We start from the raw sequence: 20,054 nt of genomic DNA, 5'->3' as shown, positions 1-20,054 counted from the left end.
TTCTACATATAAAACCATACCATCTGCAAAAAGAGATAATTTTACTTATTCTTTTCCAATTTAAATGCCTCTTCTTTTTCTTGGCCAATTGCTATGGCTAGAAAATACAATACTGTATTGAACAGAAGTAGTGAAAGCAGGCATCCCTGCCTTGTTCCTCACCTCAGAGGAAAAGCTTTCAGTCCTTCCACCATTGAAAAACGACTGTGGTTTTTCATATATGGCTCTTACTATGCTGAAGTAGCTTCCTTCTGTTCCTAGGTTGTTTTTGTCATGAAAGAGTGTTTAATTTTGTCAAATGCTTTTTCTGCATCTATTGAGAGATCCTGTGGTTTTTATCCTACATTCTGTTGATGTGGCATATTGCACTGCTCAATTTTCACACGTTAGACCATCCTTGCATTCTAGGAATAAACCACACTTGGTCGTGGTGCATAATCCTTTTAATGTGCTGAATTCTGTATGCTCGTGTTCTGTTAAAGACATATGCGTCAATGTTCATTAGGGGTTTAAAGTTTGCTTTTCTTACAGTGTCTTTGTCTGGCTTCGGTTATCAGGGAATGTTGGCCTCAAAGAATGAGTTAGGAATCATTCCCTTCTCTTCAATTTTTGGGAAAAACTTGAGAAGGATTGGTATTAGTTCTCCTTTAAATATCTGGTAGAATTCACCAGTGTAGCCATTAGGTCCAGGACTTTTCTTTGTTGGGAGATATTTGATTACTAATTCAATCTCCTAACTGGTTATACATTTATTCATGTATTTTATTTCTTTGTAACATAGTCTTGGTAGGTTTTATGTTTCTGGGAATCTGTCCCTTTCATCTAGGTGATCCAATTTGCTGGCGTACAACTGTTCACAGTACTCTCTTATAATCCTTTTTATTTTTTGTAGAATCTGTAGTAATGTTCCCACTTTAATTTCTTATTTTAGTAATTTGAGATGTCTCTTTTTTTTCTTAGTTCACCTAGCTAAAGGTTTGTCAGTTTTGTTGATATTTTTGAAGAACCAACTTTTGATTTCATTGATTTTCTCTACTGTTTTTCTATTCTCTATTTCATTTATCTCTGCTCGAATCTTTATTATTTCCTTTCTTCTGCTTGCTTTGGGCTTATTTGTTCTTCTTCTAGTTCCTTAAACTGTGAGGTTAGATTGTTGACTTGGGATCTTTCTTATTTTGTTTAATGTAATAATGGCACTTATAGCTATAAATTTCCCCCTTAGCACCACTTTTGCTGCTTCCCAGAAGTTTTACTATGTTGTGCTTTCATTTTCATTCATTTAAGTATTTTCTAATTTCCTTGTCATTTCTTCTTTGACCCATTAGTTGTTTGAAAGTGTTGTTTAATTTCCACAATTTTCTAGATTTCCTTTTGTTAATGACTTCTAATTTCATCCTATTGTGGTCAGAAAAGATACTTGGTATGTTTATCTTTTTAAATCTATTGAATCTTAATTTGAGGCCTAACATATAGTCTATCCTGGAAAATGTCCCACATGCACTTGAGAAGAACGTGTATTCTGTTGTTGGGTACAGTGTTCTGTATATGTCTGTTAGATCTAGTTAGTTTGTGTTGTTTAAATCCTCTCCTTATGCTTTGTCTGGTTGTTCTATCCATTGTTGTGAGTGGGATACTGAAGTCTCCAGCTATGACTGCAGAACTATTTCTCCCTTCAATTCTGTCAGTTTTTGCTTCATATATTTTGATGGTCATTGGGTGTGTAAATGTTTATCACTGTCCTATCTTCTTGCTGTAATGAAACTTTTATTAATGTATAATGTCCTTCTTTGTCTCATATAATCCTGTTTTATTTAAAGTCTATTACGGGGCTTCCCTGGTGGCGCAGTGGTTGAGAATCTGCCTGCCAATGCAGGGGACACGGGTTCGAGCCCTGGTCTGGGAAGATCCCACATGCCATGGAGCGACTAAGCCCGTGAGCCACAACTACTGAGCCTGCGCGTCTGGAACCTATGCTCCGCAACGGGAGAGGCCGCGACGGTGAGAGGCCCGTGCACCGCGATGAAGAGTGGCCCCCGCTCGCCGCAACTGGAGAAAGCCCTCGCACAGAAACAAAGACCCAATACAGCAAAAAATAAATAAATAAATAAATAAATAAATAAATAAATAAATATATATATATATATATATATATATATATAAAATAAATAAAGTCTATTACGTCTGATATTAGTATAGCCACCCCTGATCTTTTTTGGTTCCTATTTGCATGGAATATCTTTTCCCATCCTTTCACTTTCAACCTCTTTGTGTTTTGGGGTCTAATGTGAGTCTCTTGTAGACAGCATATAGTTGGATAGTGTATTTTTATCCATTCTGCCAATCCCTGTCTTTTGATTGGAGAACTGAACCCATTTACATTTAACATTAACTAGTGATACGGAGTTATTATGTCATCATGCTATTTGTTTTCTATATGCCTTATAGCTTCCTCCACACTCCTCATTTCTTTTATGTTTGATTTTTCTGTAGTGAAATGTTTAAATTCCTTTCTCATTTCCTTTTGTGTATATTCTAGAGCTCCCTTCTTTGTTGTTATCATGGGAAATACATTTAATATCCTAAAGTCACAACAGTCTACCTTAAATTTATACTAACTTAACTTTCATAACATACAAAATCTCTGCTCTTTCACAGCTTCATCCCTATCCCTTTTGGTTACTGATGTCACAACATTACACCTTCATACACTGTGTGCCCCCAATAATTCTTTTAAATGCAGTTTCTTAAATTATGTAGAAAACAAGATTTGAAGTCACAAACCAAAGTTACAGTAATACTAGCTTTTACATTAAAGTACTGGACCTTAAATGTACTAACCTCAAGTCATATAGAAAGAAAAAAGTATAGTGACAAACCACTGTTATAATAACACTAGGTTTCATAATAGCTCACTTATTTACTTTTATTGAGATCTTTATTTCTCCATACAGCTTTGGGTTACCATCCAGTGTCCTTTCATTTCATCTTGCAAGACTCCTTGAGCATTTCTTGCAGGGCAGATCTAGAGGTCCTGAACTCCCTCAGCTTTTGTTTATTTGGGAATGTCTTAATTTCTCCCTCACTCTTTGAGGACAGTTTTGCTGGACAGAAGATTCTTGGCTGGTGTATATATGTATTTTTTTCCTTTTAGCACTCTGAATCTATCAGCCCACTGCCTTCTGGCCTCCGAAGTTTCTAATGAGAAATCTGCTGATAATCTTACTGAAGATCCCCTTCTATGTGATGATTTCCTTCTGCTGCTTGCAAGATTCTCTCCTTTGTCCTGATTATCATGTCTCAGTGTCTCACTGTGGATCTCTGAATTCACCTTAATTAGAATTTGTTAAGCTTCTTGAATGTTTATATTTAGCAAATTGCGGAGGTTTTCAGTCATTATCTCTTCAAATATTCTCTCTGCATCTTTCTCTCTCTCTTGTCTCCCTGGAACTCCAGTAATGCATCTGCTGGTCCACTTGGAGTCCTACAGGTCCCTTAGGCCCTGTTGACCTTTCCTCAATCTTTGTGTGTGTGTGTGTGTGTGTGTGTGTGTGTGTGTGTGTTCTTCAGACTAGATAATTTCTATCACCCTATCTTCAAGTTTGCTGATTCTTTCTCCTGCCTGCTCAAATCTGCATTTGACTCCTCTAGAATATTTTTCATTTCAATTATTATACTTTTCAGCTCCAGAATTTTTTAGTTTCTTTTAAAAATTTCTACCTTTTATTTATTTTTAAAAATGTTTATTTGACTGCATCAGGTCTTAGTTGTGGCACGCGGGCTCTGTAGTTGTGGCATGCAGGCTCTAGAGCACGCGGTCTTAGTTGCCCCGCAGCATGTGGGATCTTAGCTCCCCGACCAGGGATCAAACCCATGTCCCCTGCACTGGAAGGCGGATTCTTAACCACTAGACCACCTGGGAAGTCCCTCTACCTTTTACTGATGTTTCCTTTTTCGTTCACACATCACTTTCTTGACTTTCTCCACATTTTCCTTTAATTCTTTAAGAATCTTTAAGAGAGTTGCTTTAAAGACTCTGTCCAGTATATCTGCCATTAGGTCTTTTCCAGGCATGGTTTCTATTGTTTTATTTTCTTTTGAATGGACCATTCTTTTTTTTCTTTGTATGCCGTCTGATTTTTTGTTTAACACTGGCCATTTGAAATCTATCTAGTAACGTGGTACCTCTGGAAATCAGATTCTTCCCCTTCCCCAGTGTTTGCTCTTTTTGTTACTGGTTGTTGTTTTGTTTTTTTCTTTTTTGATTGTTGTAGGCTGTCTCTGTGCTGAGAATTGGTCTTAGGTGTAAACTTAAGGTCTTCTCAGGTCTATTCTGAGCCTTTCCTGGACATGCAGTCACTTTCTAATTTTCCCCATTACATGTGGTTGTTTTTGAATGTCCTAGGTCTTTAGTGTCTGGTTCCCAAAAGGGGAAAAAGCAAAAATTAAAGGAGTATGGCAGGAGGGTGTCAGTCCTTTAAATACCCTGAAATCACTTCAGAGAGGAAGGGACTTGCAACTAGGGGAAGGTGCAACAATGACTGCCTGCCTCTTTGTCTGCACCTGTGATCGGAAGCAATAATCAGCATTCAGAGCAGAGATCCTCAATATTTGAGAACATGGTCCTCTTTCTCCACCCTGTCTCCCGCAAGCTATATGCAAGCTGCTCCAGGAACATGTACATAGCACCTGCCGTGTGGCTGGGGGTGGGGGAGGGGTAGCTGCTACTGTGCTAAGAGCTAAAATTGACCAAAGTTAACTGCCAAGTCTTTCCCTGGAAGGTGCAAGCCTTCAAAAGACCTCAGAGTTCCAAAATAGTTACATCAGACAGATTATGCAGCAAGTGCAGCTGTTGTCCAGGTGGAGAGACTGATTCCAGGTGCTATCTACTCTGCCACCTTCCCCAAATTTGCACTATTCTTATAATAAGGGAATACAGGCTTCAAGTTGAGAGGAAGGAGCAGTCATAGAAACAGAAGGATGAAATCAAGCTATTACATAGGAAGAACTTCAGTGTCTTGATCTTGGTTCACCTCCTCAGTCGCCACCATTAAAAAGCACTAAATAATAATTTTCAATATAGATGAGGTCAATCTTGCTAATGTCAAGGGCAATATATGAAAATATTATGACATTCAGAATTAAATCTTGAGACTGTTTCTGGATTACAACTAATTAGGATAACTTATATCATCTTTTCCACCATGCCAACTGCAGTTTCATAAGCAGTGATTCATTAACACTTAACGCTTTACCTGGGAAGGTTTTTATCAAAGATCTCTAGATCAAAATTTCTAGATCACTGTCATCAATCCAAAGACAGCTGCTGAAAAATCAGGATCAGGGCAAGATATTAGTAAGCTTAAGTTCCATTCAGTTTTAGTATATTCTTCAATTTATTTTAAGAATAATTAACAAATTCAAGGAATAATAAATGAGAGCTTTAGGAATAAGGATATAACTAGAAAGTTTTATTTTTTAGGTAAAAGGTCAATTAAAATTAAACCTGCCATAGTAAGTGCAACTATAAGTGCAAAAACGGCAAATAAAGATGGGGGACTCCCTGCAAATGCATGTATAAACCCAAAAGAAAGAAAAAGTGTATTTCTGAAGTCTAATTGCAATAAATGTGAACTTCCTGCACTCTGATGGCTGAACAGAAAACACATATCTCAAAGCTACCACTAACAGGTCAGGGTTCTCACAACTCTCCTGGCATCAGGTGTCCAAATTCCTTCTTCATTAAGCTCTGTCATACTAACAAATTTGTTGTTTTACATTCAACATCCATCCACCCATTATCATGCCAAGACAATTAAGAAAGGAAAGCAAACTTTAATAATATCACATTTACTAATGACGATAGAGACCTATTTCCTGGGGTTCCCTGGGAATGGCTCTAGAACAGGATCCAGCTTTAGTACTGGTCCTGGGTTTGGTTCTGGCACTCTTTGTGATACCATGCCTAGTGTGGGCTCCAGTGCTGGTCCCAGATCCAGCCCTGCTCAAGCAGTGGCTCTAACTCCAGGCTTAGCTCTGGCCCCCTGTGCCAGTGTGGGCTCCAGCTCTAATGACTCAAGTTCTGGCTCTAGTGGTTGTTCTAGCTCATCCACTTGTCTGTTAGAGACCACAATGAGCCTATGTTTCAGGTTATTTCCTCTGTTCCTGAAGATTAACTCTCTCCTGGTAGTAGCACCCAAAAGCCTCATCCCTGGGGCTTCAGGAGTAGAGGAAGTACAGCAGGTTCTTGGGTAAGTCTGCCTCAGTAAGAGGTTGGTAGTGGTGGATGACTTCAGTTAGCACGAATGACTGCAGTACCTCCTGGTGCAGGGCTGCACTTCATCATCGTTCAACCAAGAACAGGTAATACCCCCTCCCAATGATTCACTTAAGTGCAACAGAAAGGTACCAGAGATGGTCTTCAGCAGCTGGCATTCCTGGCGGTGTTGGAAAAGAATTGCTGATTCTAGGGATGTGAGCTGACCAGACTGAACCAGAGAACCAAGGACCAGGCAATCAAGAGTAGGTTCATGTTAGAAATAATCACCACACAGAGGGTATCTGTCTTCAGCTCCTGCTTCAGATCCTGGTAGGTGCATCTGACCATGAAGCTGATAAATGTGTGGTTCCTGTTGCACCCAGCAGTCCCCTATTGTTGCCCTTTCCAGAACCACCTGAACACGGCTCCACCAGTCAGGCAGGCAGAGTCCCAAATTAAACCCTGACTCTGCTCCTTCTTGGGGGACAAAGTTTTCTGGTTTGAAGTCAGAATGCTGAACTTCTGGAAACTTTGTACAGTTGGCCCTCAACATCCATGGGTTCCACATCCTCAGATTCAAGAATATTCAGAGGAGAAAACATTTCAGAAAGTTCCAAAAAGCAAACTTGAATTTCTCTTGTGCCAGCAACTATTTACTTAGCATATACATTGTATTAGGTAGCATAAGTAATCCAGAGATGATTTAAAGTACACAGGAGGATGTGTGTAGGTTATGTGCAAATACTACACCATTTTATATAAGGGACTTGAGCATCCGAGGATTTTGTTATCCTAAGGGACTGATCCCCGTGAATACTGAGGGATGACTGTAATTGATGAAGCTTACAGTCAGTGGAGACTTTTGCAGCCAGTCACCCACTGTCAGATTCCACTTCCTGGAATCTCATCAGCAGCCTCGTCTGGACAGTGAACTTCCTCCCCGTCTTGAGGATGAGGGGTCAATGGGGAGTTTAGGAAACATAGGGCTGGGTTTCTACCACAAAGGCTAGGAACAGATCTAAAAGCAACTCTGTGTATGGGGCCTTCCACAGGTCCACCCCTTTAGTCAGAAGGTCATCCTGATAGCTAACCAGGCAACTGAGTTCCTTCAGCAGCTGATTCAGGTGAAACAACAACTTTGCTCCAGCTGTGAACACTTCTCCAGCTGATCCAACCCATCGTTCAGGGGGGCTCCAATGCAGGTGTTTTGCTGCTGGACCTTCCATTAATTAGGGTGATTAATCGGCCTAGCAGTGCTTTAGAGGCATCTAGCACCTCCTTTCTCCTTTAGTCCAGTTCACTGAGAATTTCCTGCAAAAGCTGCTGCTGTCTGGTCTGACGGGCGTCCAAAGAGGGTATTCTCACTGGGGTCTGGGTCTTATATCAGAAGCAGAAGACATCCTGCTGGTCTTTCAGTTGGCCGATGGATTTCACCAGCTTCTCCATCATAGCCCTTAATTCTAGGGTCCAGGATTCAATCTCATGATGCTGGCTTTCCACAGGTGCTTCGAGGTCTGCCTCTCCTTGCTCCGAATGAGCCCTCTGAGCCTGGATCAGAATTAAAGAGATCAAAGATTGTCTCAGCCAATTAGGTATGGCCCCGAGGAAAGGCCAGAATGTCCCAACAGAATTTTTGCAAGTTGTGCTGTAGTAACAAACACGCAAGGTCCTGGCTGCAGCCACACTCATAGTTCAGTTGGTTTAAGAAGTGGAAGAATAGCATGTTAGCCTTGGAATCATCGCTGTCCAGTAATAATACGAAGGGAAAGAGAAATTGAGACACCTGAACCACACAGTTGACTGAAAAGCACTGGCTTCAAGTGGGATTGAGAAATTCTAATAGGTAGTTAGGGTTCATAACACAATCAAGATATTATTGCCAGAAGGTAATGCTGTGTGTATAAATCCTTGCAGACAAAAATTTGTAAACGTGTTTTCATACAGTCTCATTAAAAATCTTTTTAAAGTTCTAGTCCTAAATAGTTCTGAAACCTATGGTGAAATTACAGATTTCTCAGGATTAAATATTTTCCAATTAACCCAACAGTTGGAATCTGGTGCTATGGAGCTTTTCAAAATATAAATATTTACATTTATCTATTGAAAGTATAGAGTATATATATATCTAGATTCTGTCCTTGGAGATTCTGATTCAGTTAGTCCAAATTGAGATACCTCGTGTCTGATGATCACTGCACTAGTGGAAAAGGAACACAGTGAAAAGGCATCAAGTCGCCTCAAAGTCTCTGAAGTTATTAGACTTTAGAGCCAGAAGGAATCATTAATATCAAATTTAAATACTCTGTTTTACAGATAAAGAAACCAAAATTCACAACTATCTGAAGCAGGTAGTGTGACACAGCTGTGCCTCTGTTTGGATATTCAGATGCTCAGCCAACTCTGCTACCTTCTAACTGGCCCTTTGGGCAGTTTTGAGTTTGATTTCCTTTTATTTCCTTGGTGGCGACAGCACCAAATTCCTAAATATAGTCTCTTGGCTGCTTTCTAAAATTTGCAACATAAAACAAGTAGTCACGTAGTAGAAGAATCAAAGAAAAAGTCATTTTTAAGAACTGGGAGTGGGATAGGAAAAATACTGAGGAAGTCTAGTTCCCTTGTTTCTCACATTCACAAGATAAAAATAGTAGTCATGGTTGTACTAACTTTTGTTGCATTTTGAATATAAAGTAAAATTTAAGCCGGATGTCAATATAATGGACATTTCCAAATTTCTGTCTTGTTACTATATACCCAAGTACATATTCACACCGCTCCAAAATATTCCCATATTTATTGAGAATAATTCATTTTAATTTTTCATGCTCACCAGAGTCTTAAATAACTGAGATAAACACTTGCTACTGCAAAGGACGAATTTAAGTTATAGACAGGAAGCTTGCTTTTATAGAATTTATTTTGATACAGGGGCTTCAAATATACATTAACATCGAAAATATCATTTTGCTACTAAAATATGGCCACATCTTAAGTAACATGACACAATTAACATGGCAAGAAAAAAATGCCTCAATAAACCTAGACTAACTGTAGTTGGCAAATATGATTCTAATTGGAATTTTCTCATAACTCCAGGACATACCAAATATGAATGAAAATAAATGTTCTGATTACTAGTAAGCACAAAAAATTAATTATCCTTAATATTAAAACTGAAAGATGGACATCCACCATCCTAAACATATCATAAGACTGTGGCAAGCTTTCAAAAACAACAGCAAAATCTCCATCTATTCATTATAATTTTGTATTTCAGTAATAAAGTTTGATCTTAAAAAGATACTAAGTTGAATTTAAACACACAATTGCTCATTTGATGTGCCTTTTCTTCTATTCTAAGAAATAAGGGCACCAAAAACTCTATCTCTAACCCTTTCCTCCCATCCCTCCCAACATAACCCTTCCCCTCCCTTCCCCTCACTCATTACACCCACCCTCTGGAAAAAATACCAGTAGCTCTCTATCCTTTTTGAAAATATTCTACTTAGGTGGAGCAAGATACCAGAGCTGACTTACTAGTTTTCCAAGTATGTATGTGTACATGTGCAGTAACTTTATATATCCAAATACATCATGGGAATAAAATTTAAGAAAAATAAGGAAAGACTGAGAAATAAGTTCAGAAAAATCTCAAAATTCACAAATTTTAATGTAAATATCCAATTTTAGCAAACTTTACTATCTACCTAATTTACTAGTAAGCAGCCCTTAGTTTTATACAAAAATAAAAGTAGGGAACTGCAAATCATTTACCTATTTCAAAAAAGGGAATGCCTTTCTAGGGATCCATTTTACAAAAAAAATGTAGGCTACCTTTCATGGCACTTGGCCATACTTTGAGAATTACTGCTTTATACTGCTCCTCCTCCAGAAAAATTTACACACACACACACACACACACATTTTACATAAAATTTCATAGTTCACAGATACTCAGACGCCTATGCGTGATTTAACACGCTCTACTGAGACTATTTTGTACAGTCTTGGACCATATCCTTTCTAAATCTCAGGGATTTACCAAATGATGTTAGGACATAAGAACAGGATTCACGCAGTGACTACCCCCATTCTGCTAAATAAATAAGGCACTCTGGCTATGCCTTCCGTCTATCAGAGCTTATATTTGACTTTCAATAAAAATATAGTTGTATATATTTTTTAAAGATGTACATTTTCCTTCAATGTGATAAAAACTGACAAATTTCTATAGAAATTTTCCTTTCACCTTTTCTTTAGCTTATCCTCTACTGCCACCAATCTGTGGTTTAGGGAAGGTTTTGCTTAACCTTCCTTGGAATTTATAGTACATCCACTATATTTAAGCCTTAAGTACCAGAGATCTTTAAGGTCAAACTATATATAGTTATGGCATAGTTTCATTTAATTGATTTAGTTTGATTCATGTCAGAGTTTTTAATTCATGTTAGAGTCTTAAATTTCACCTATTCTAGACTAAGAAATGGCAGAGTGGGAGAATGAGCTTGGGCTTAAAAGTGACAGAGACTTTAGGTCAGAATCTGGTCCATCACTTATTTGTGTAGGATACTGGTAAATTATCTAAACTCTCTGAGACTTAGTATTCTTGCCAGTAGTAAAATAACAATGATGTCTACCACACAGGACTACTGAGGAGATTAAATGAACACAGAAGACACCAAATTTCTGTTCAACCCTCTTCCTACCTAAATCTAAAGCTGAACATCTCAATTCCTTCAACGGTGGCTTCTTTGAGCCACAACATCAAGTCAGAACCACTTACCTTGAGTGATCTGCACACCCCATAATCTGTCCCCCAAATACTTGTAGGTAGGCCTATGCACTGTCCTGGGCATATAGCAGCCATCTAGCTACTACTATTCCTGTCTCAGTCTTCAGTTGGTGCACAAATAGTGCCTCAATGTAAATAAAGGTATTTCAAAGCCCCAAACTTAAAAACAAAATATCCAGTCCATAAGCATCACTACTGCATGGCTCCTTTACTCCCCATTCTTTACATTTGTATTCACCATTTCAAAGTAACTTACTAATACAGAAAAACAGCATATCTACAGTCAATACTCAATCTGACTGATATACTCTCAAACTCATAATAATGGAGATGTGTGTGTGAAGAACAAATGACACACACCCTCTAATTTATTATTCATTTAAGTGAGATAGGAATAAGACAAATTATAGAAAATTTCACTTACTAACATTAATGTGTATCAGGGGACCATGTCAGGGTTCAGTGACGATTAGTAGCTATGATACTTTTAATATTTGTACTCTGGATTAATTACAAATGAAAAAAGTACATTTTAAGTTTAATGTCAATCTATAAAGTTCCAAGTTTTGCTTTCTTGCAATTCTTCTAAAACTGCTACTCACTACACAGGAATGCCAAGAAAAGAGGAAAAGGAACCATTCTTTTTCTTTGTGTCCCTGGAAAGTCTAATTCTCAATTTATCTTGAATAAGAAAAACGTTCTCTGTAGGGTAGGACCATAGAAAGAGTTGTACTGTTCATCATTCTAACTTGGCAGGTCTTCCCTGTGGGAAGAAGAAAACTTATCTACCAATTCATCCCCACCCCTGTACCTTGTATGGTGGCAACGTAGAAATGAAGACCAAAGCAGACTTTCAGTAATACTGACAGTCAAACTTACTCTCTTACAGGGGTTGGCATGGAAAGAAAACAAGCTATAGGAGCTGTCAAAAAAAACAAAACAACAAACCCACAACTCTCTGTAACCTGGGCCATTAACTGTCCTTAGTAAATTTGGGGGACTTGCATTAAACAAACAAAAAACAACCCTTCTCCCTCCCCCAAAAACCTTCCTATATCATGTACTTATGAAAAGCAAAGGTAACTATGTCAAAATTTATTCTGGTCCTAGCTGAGGTTCAGTTGCACTGGTTTTGGGCAAAGTTATCAAATGGGCATACTGTTTTAAATCCCCCTTTTTCTTCTTTTTTTCCTCTACAACTTGTGGCTGCTATGACGCTCCTCTCCTGTTACTGAAACAGTTACAAATGTGCTCTGACTACACTTTATATGAAGGCAAAGTCAATAAAATATTAGTAAATCTATTAATAAGGGATCACAAAAAAAAATAATTTAAAGAAAGCTAACTACTGTTAAAATGCTAAAAAGATATTTGGTAAATTCCAATTTTCACTTCCAATCTAAAGAGAAAAGCTCAATAAATTAAAAATAGCAAGGTATTTTCACATTATGATTAAAAATTTATCTCAAATAAATGGTTAAAATCATATTTAAGAGAGAATAAAACACTGGAGATATCTCTATAAAAGTAATGCAACAGGATGCCTGCTAGCACCACTTTCTAACACTGTTCTTTAATTTTTAGCCTAGGGATTCTCAAATAGGAAGAGATGATGGTGGGAGATCAGATTTAAAAATGCAGGGAAAAGACCAAAAAAAATCTTTCCTGAGAGACACAAAAGACTTAAATAGAGAGATATACCACACTAATGGTTGAGAGGATTCAGTGTTATACTGTAGAGTATAAATTCTCCCAAAATTGATCTATAAACTCAAGTATTTTGAAACAAACAGACTTGGTCAACTAATGGGGGAAGCCAGTCTATATACTGCACAGAAAACACTTAAATACCAATAAAACATGGCAAAGAGATACGAGTTCACAATGCATAAGTTCACTATATTAATCAACTATAAATCAAAATGAGATTTTTTGTTTATCAAATTGGTAAATGTGCAGAAAAAAATACTCAATTCAAGGAAATAGGTACTCACAATCATTGACTCAGCGGTTCTAAGAGCATCAAAACTATAACCAAAATGTTTACATGAAAAAATGTTCATCACAGTATTATAAATAATAGCACCAAAATGAAAGTAAGATAATATACACCAGCAGGAGATTGGTTTAATAAATTTTAAATACTCACATATAATGGAATACTACACAGTCATAAAAAATTGCTTTCATAACATGGGAAAATATTCATAATAATGGGTATTAAGTTTTAAAATGTAACAAACCAATGTATTTTGTGTATATATACATTCACAGGAAGGAAAAGGACTACAAGGAAATATACACTGCAAGGAAGATACAGCAAATCATTTTCAGTGAAAACGTCTGCGTATTGAGATCACATACAATTTTTACTTTCTTCTTTATGCTTTTGTATATTTTTCAGATTTCCTTCAATAGAAACATTACTTTTATATTCAGGGAATAACAAATGTAGCAAAGAGATAATCTAAATTTTACATTTCTGCTCTGAATTCTCTAGGGGCTATAAACCCAGAATATGACTTTAATTAGAATGACAACACTTTTAATGAGAATAAAGATGTGTATTTAAAAGCATCTGAAATAAATTTTTACTACAATAACCTCATTCTTACATAATGTACTACAGAGTTAGCAACCAATGAGGTAAATAATAGCATAGGTTCATAATCAAATAAACATATGGGGTGGGGACAAAAAGATCAACGGAAAGGGTCAAAGCTTATCAACCCAAAAAGAGTTTAAACTTAGCTTTTATTCTTAGCTTTGATAAAACAAATTTCACATAGTTTATTATATAGTAATTTTATGTTTTGCTCTATGGCCTCATATATTTATATATACATGTACATATGTGTGTGCAAATAAACAGGAAGTATTTAAATTTGAATTGCCTTTATAAATAATCTTTACTATCAAAGTGAATAGACTTAACAAGGACTTCAAGAATTTAAATACAAGAATAAGTTCTGAAGAAACTGACTCTGATAACAATCCATGTAGTTATTATTAGCTGTGTTTAAAAAATGGCCCTTACATTATTTTAGTGCTAAATAAACACGGGACTACAATGGGACTCTGTAATAACCAGACATTTAAAACATCACTTAAACGAATTTAACTTTGGAATAAATTTTTTTAAAAAGAAAATCAACCTATTTAAATTAATTACAGCTATTTACTTTAAATGAATTCACTTTACAAAAGTCAGACTTAATTAAAAAAAAAAAAAAAAGATCCTGACACATCAAACTTAAGGTACATTCAGAATAAAGTATAACCCCCAAAGTATTGTTTTATTAATCATACCATTTTCTCACAGGCCATAACCAAATACAATCCAAGATGTGAAGATCACCATATCAGAATAAGGCTCAATACATAAAATTATAAATTTGTTTAAACATCAACAGAATATAGGTCTATGCAAAAATAAGTTGTCTCCAAGATGAATAAGATCTGAATATGGGATACCCTCCTCACTCAGAGGACATAAGACTTTGGTGATTCCTGAGACTAGACAACCATGAATACTTCTATTCCCAACAAAAAACGCTTCAGATAACGCCCACTGTCCCTTTTACAGTGTTTCCCCCCTCATTACATCAGGAGGGAAACCCCAATTAGGTGACAAGAGCCTTTTAAATAACCCACATCTCTTAATTTCCTTTTTATCAAGGAGAGTGTTCCCAGGGCTCAGGGTAGTCTGCAAATCAATGCAAAGGGGAAGCATCAAGAGGCTCATCTGCAGTATTACCAGGGAGCAGCAGGCAGCAAATATTCAAACCCAGAAATTGTGACTCAACATTTCCTATATAGTACAACAATTCTGCACAAATGACAGACACTGTCAAGAAGGATCCTGCCTGAAAAAGATGTAGAATGAAAAGAGAAGATTGACAGACATGAAGGTAAGGTATCTGATTACACTAATATCGGTACTTACGTATCATACCTCTGCAGTGGTGTCACTTTGTTCTTATTCTTATCAACTGAACCCGTAGACAGTTGAAGAAAATTGGGGTTTAATTTATATAATTCTTGAAGTAGCTTCTGTTCATATTCTTGGTGTTTACCCGCCTAGTGGAAGAAGAAATTAAAACTGCAGTGGGACTCACAAAGTGGCTGGTATAAAATGCTGATGTACTTTATGAATTACTAAACCTATTCTAAATAAAACACATAAGGATTTGTCATGGCGTCAGAGAAACCTGTGAGGAAAATGTCACAGAACTTCTAGACCAATGAAAGTTCTTGCAACAAAACTACATGAGACATATTCCATTACCTAAGGCATTTCATCAACCACTTTATGTGGAGAAAAGAATATTAACAGACAACATTTTTGCTAGTTTGAAAAACTAGAGGGGCCCTTTTAAACTTACTTCCCCATCTTTCACATAAGAATTAAGTCTTCTAACAGGTCATTACAGAATTTTCTGAAAATCACTGAAAAATCAGTCTCTCTTTTCAGAAGATTGATAAGTAACACACAGATGAAGAGTTTTACTATATTTTTCATTATCCTAACACTAATTAGCACATTAATTTGTTTTTACATAAAAATTAATATATTTTAAACTTTAGACCAGAGGATGGCAATTTAGAGCCAGCCACTTTGTTTTTATAAATAAAGTTTTACTGCAACACTCATGCTCATTCATTCATGTGTTATCTATGACCTCTTTCGTGCTACAACAGCAAAGTTGAGTAGTTGCTGCAGAGATCATATGCCCAGAAAACCTAAAACATTTACTAACTGGCCCTTTACATAAAAAGTTTGCCAATCCCTGCTCTATATACAACAAAGACAACTCTGTATTTACTGGAGTTGGTAGCTGTCTATCAGAAAGCAGTGTCACAAATGTGATGGAATAAATCAGACAAAGACTGACTGTGGAAACTAGGCACATACAAAAAATAAATTACAATACAATGAAATTACTCTGAATAACTTTTTACTATCTGCATGTATATTATGACTGCAATGACATTTTTTACTTACCTTCAGGGTTGTTAATTACTTTAAAAGTGTGGTCTAAATAGATGTTATGGGAAAACCAAAACCAGAACAGAACAGATCAAAGCAAAAACGAAACAATAAAAACAAGGGCAGTATCATCTAATTGAGCACAACTGTATCATATATATTGCACAATGCATTGTTCCCTGTTCTGAGAGGGCTCTTGCCTGTTCACCTGGGTCTATAAATATTTCATATGGTACTAAATTTTGAGTTATGCAGTAACAAGGAAAGATCTGGTTTTGCCATGATATAATTTGCTCAAGTTTCCTTTCTACATTGACCAAGTGTTTTAACGAGGAAACCCCTTTTCAAAGTAATTTTAAACTAAGATAAAGAAGAGCAAGATGAATTCAGGACAACAATATGAAATCAATTTTAAATTGTTAAGAAAAAACACAGTTTAGATGTGGATTTTACATCTTTAAAACATAAAAAGCCCTGAAAATTCTTTATGCAAGCAATACTTCAGGAGATATTATGGCTTTCGTTAGCCACAAAGAGCTCAAATTGGTATTCAAATGATTTAACAGGGGCAGTTCATAGAGACAGGTTAAATCCCATTACAAATAAATTCTAAGGGACTGTCCATCCATTTCCTTTTACTCTTCAATAATACTTAAGTGAGATCAACTGGGGCTTAGAAATTCCTTGACAGAGATTTTCATTGTAATAGTACCCATAGGTAAAGCACAGTTCCCACTAGTCAAAATTCAGCATGAAATGGTTCAACCTTAGACTTCATCCAAAAGAAGAAAAAAATCAAGATGCATTTATTGGATAAGCAAGAAATAAGTAAGTCATCCATCCCCGTTAAATATCACAGAGAACTTACTTTAACACTGTTTTTAGATCATAAAGACAATACATACTGTCAAGACATCCCAATGTATTTATTATAATGGGATTTAATCTGTAGTAACTCCAAGTCAAAAAAGGTAATATTCCATTTAACAATCTGCTCTGAAAGGAGCCCCTCCTAGACTGTCTCTAGTTTGACTTGGAGAATGAAAGGCAGTAATCAATGCCCCCCACCTTCTAAATGAGAAGTATTCCTGCAAAAGTCCACAGCAACAATCTGAAGTCCTCACCTATAACAGGGAAGTGCAGTATTGTGCTTTGGCATAATCCTCATTTAATATGCCGTATGGTCAACATTTTTACTTGTAAAGGCATGTTTATACTACAAATTGAAAGGAGACAGGAGAACAGGAAATGTAAAAAAGAACACAGGAAAATAAGCCTTCAATTCACCCTTTACAGGACACTGACTCACTGGATACTTTCATGGGAAGAATCATTTTATAAAAATAATGTTAGCTTTTCAGCAGCATCTAATAGAGTATTATTTTCTAGCATGCTCTGTGAAGAGTAGAGATGGGGTGGGGGACCTCATATTTACAATATCCCACTTAGCTTTCATTTTGCTGACATTCCCCCTAAAGTAGCATTTACCAAAATGCCCTCCTTGGTCAATTAAGTCCTGGTTCTACATACCCCTCTGGGATATGTATTAGTATATTAAAGACTCTAAGAAGTGTTGCTGGGGTGGGGGGGAATCTATTTATCTTCATTAATCAAGCATTTTCAAACTCAGTGGACCACAGACCCACTTTTATTGTAACAATATCCTGCAGAACTGATATTCCATGGAACACTACGTATTTGGAAAATGCTACTTTAAAGTAATACCAGTTTAAAGAAAAAGAAAATTCTTAGTTTTTGCTTTTGTAATTTTAACTTATAAAGAAAAATACTTCCTTTTCTGCAAAGTTGATAATTCACATTACTTTACTACCTGCATTTCCTCTTTTGTGAAGCTGGCCGCCTCGTCCCCCAATTCATGTAGGTACATGCAGTCAGGCTTTGGACACTGCATATTCTTTAAGAAGTAACTGCAGTATTTTGTTGTACCTAGAGATGCCTGCAGCAAGAGGAGGAAAGCGGGGGGGAAAAAGACCCAAAATGTGAACTGACACCACAATGAAAATTTCCATATTTAGTGTTTTCATTTCACCTAAAATGAGGCACAGGCACAACAAAACAAAGTATGGCTGTGAATACTAGAGAACTAAACTATTATTAGCAGGATTTATTAAAGATGATGATCATTTAAAAGAACTAAAAAAAAAAAATCTCGGCCTATGGTTTCCAGAGCTTGAGCACCCAGATCATTTCCCTAGAGGTCAGAAGAGTAGAAAGACAAAATCTGTTCCATGTTTTAAGTGGTTAGGCACATAAGGCAAATTCCTTTTTCTAATTATGCCATCCTTCTTCCACTTACTTAAAAGCATTGCTTGGTGGGACCCTTCATGCAAACCTGAACTGTTCAATGCCCAAATAATTAAGGACAACAAATCAGAACAATTATCTATTTCTGACAAGGAGAGTAATAAATCCATTTTCACAAAATAAAATATGTGTAAATATAAGGATATTTTTCAAGATTATCCCCTAATAATGAATGTGTTTACTCCTAGCTGGTAAAACAGGACCCTACATAGGTCAGCTATAAACAAATTAGCTGTCATAGGTTGGAATGGATGCCTAAGAAGCAATCTTCAAATTAGACTCCCTTCATGTAATATGTAAAAGCTATGCTCTTCTCTACTTAATACATGTTATCCCTTTAAAAAAAAAAAAAAATCAAGAGGACCATATTACCTTAAGTGTTCTGCCATCTACCACCACATTGTTGACACACTGTATGGCTCTGAGAGCATCTTCCGACCGGATATAGGTTACGTAAGCACTGGCGCTTGGACCCTAAAGTGAAAACCCACTGTTATTAGTATCAAATTCAACAAAAACTTAACAACAACAACAACAACAAAATTATCTTGCAACCTGCCTAAGGAATTCTAAAGGCCTTTACTACTACTTTCATTAATAATAATGACAATGATTAGAAGTAGTAGTAGCTTTGATTAAACCATATACTAGCTCATCTTAAGACAATCATACTTAATGACTTTTATCTGATTTTAAGTAGACTAAAATAAATATGAATAAAATATCATCTTTGGCTTGGCATTTACTTTTTAAAAAAGTCATCTGACAGGCTCGTCAAGGTTACAAAAAACAAACTTTGAAAGTTAGATTAAAAAAAAATAAGATTTGAAGACAGATTCAAATTATGTTCTCCCCCAAATAAATGCAATCTCTAACAGTATTCTATCTGCTAATACCAGCATAACAAAGACGCTCTATTAAGTTCACAATATCTGAAAACATTATTAATTAGAAATCATTATATAATTTAACTGCCTGATAATAGACTCAATTCCCCCTCCCCTTCAGACCATCACTAGATCTTTGTTTTACTATTTCCGTCTTATTACTATCAATTCACTGTTAAGTCCTGAAAAGGTCAAATAAGCACCAAAAATTCCCCCACCCCACCAACAGAAGTCACTACACTGCTTAAATCTTTGACCCTTAAGCTTTCTAACCACAGAAAGCAAGTTTTCCTTCTGAGCAGCCCAGGTCAAGCCCAGACCATAGGGAGGAAAGGCAAAAATCCCTATAATTAGTTACCTGTGAGCCTGCATATGATGTGCTATTATTGATGACAACTTTATGTATTTTACCAAACTTCCCAAAATATTCTGGTCGTTTTAAAACCTATAAAAGAAGAAGAAATAAGGTATAAACTGTCCCCATTTCATCAACTTTATCCTTATAATGGGGACATACACCATCCCTCTTCAGTGAAAATAAAATAATTTTTAAAGTTTTCTAGTAAATGTGACTACTTCCTAATTACAATTTGTGTGGTTAACCTACAGGAAATCATCAACAAAGTCTAAAAGCTATTCTTTATTGACCCACTGAATAGAAACTGAGACTTACTAAGTTCAGTATTATCTATTACATTCTAATATCTATACCAATAATCTAAGGGATTTTAGCTTCACAGTATTCTTAAACACAAAACAGATCAAATATCTTAACCACATTTTCATTGATAGATTATCATTATAAGA

The 20,054-nt window shown here is 36.3% G+C and overlaps 1 protein-coding gene across 7 annotated transcripts in view; it reads right to left on the bottom strand.

Moving 5' to 3' along the window:
- Window positions 1-20,054, bottom strand: part of CNOT4 (CCR4-NOT transcription complex subunit 4) — a 149,481-nt gene that overhangs the window by 39,514 nt on the left and 89,913 nt on the right. For 4 of the 7 annotated variants that reach the window (XM_007177109.2, XM_007177107.2, XM_057549750.1 and 1 more), the window contains 4 exons: window positions 19,606-19,692; window positions 18,733-18,834; window positions 17,867-17,992; window positions 14,992-15,125 (listed from right to left, as the gene is read on the bottom strand). In XM_007177109.2, coding sequence (XP_007177171.2) covers window positions 14,992-15,125; window positions 17,867-17,992; window positions 18,733-18,834; window positions 19,606-19,692 — 449 coding nt within the window. The remainder of the gene's footprint in view (window positions 1-14,991; window positions 15,126-17,866; window positions 17,993-18,732; window positions 18,835-19,605; window positions 19,693-20,054) is intronic. The other 3 variants (XM_057549749.1, XM_057549751.1, XM_007177112.2) reach the window with 1 other exon arrangement.

The sequence above is a fragment of the Balaenoptera acutorostrata genome, chromosome 7 (genome assembly GCF_949987535.1).
Source record: "Balaenoptera acutorostrata chromosome 7, mBalAcu1.1, whole genome shotgun sequence".
NCBI classification, from domain to species: Eukaryota; Metazoa; Chordata; class Mammalia; order Artiodactyla; family Balaenopteridae; genus Balaenoptera; species Balaenoptera acutorostrata.
Note: the sequence above shows the minus strand (reverse complement) of the source record. Positions and strands in the feature narration are given on the sequence as shown.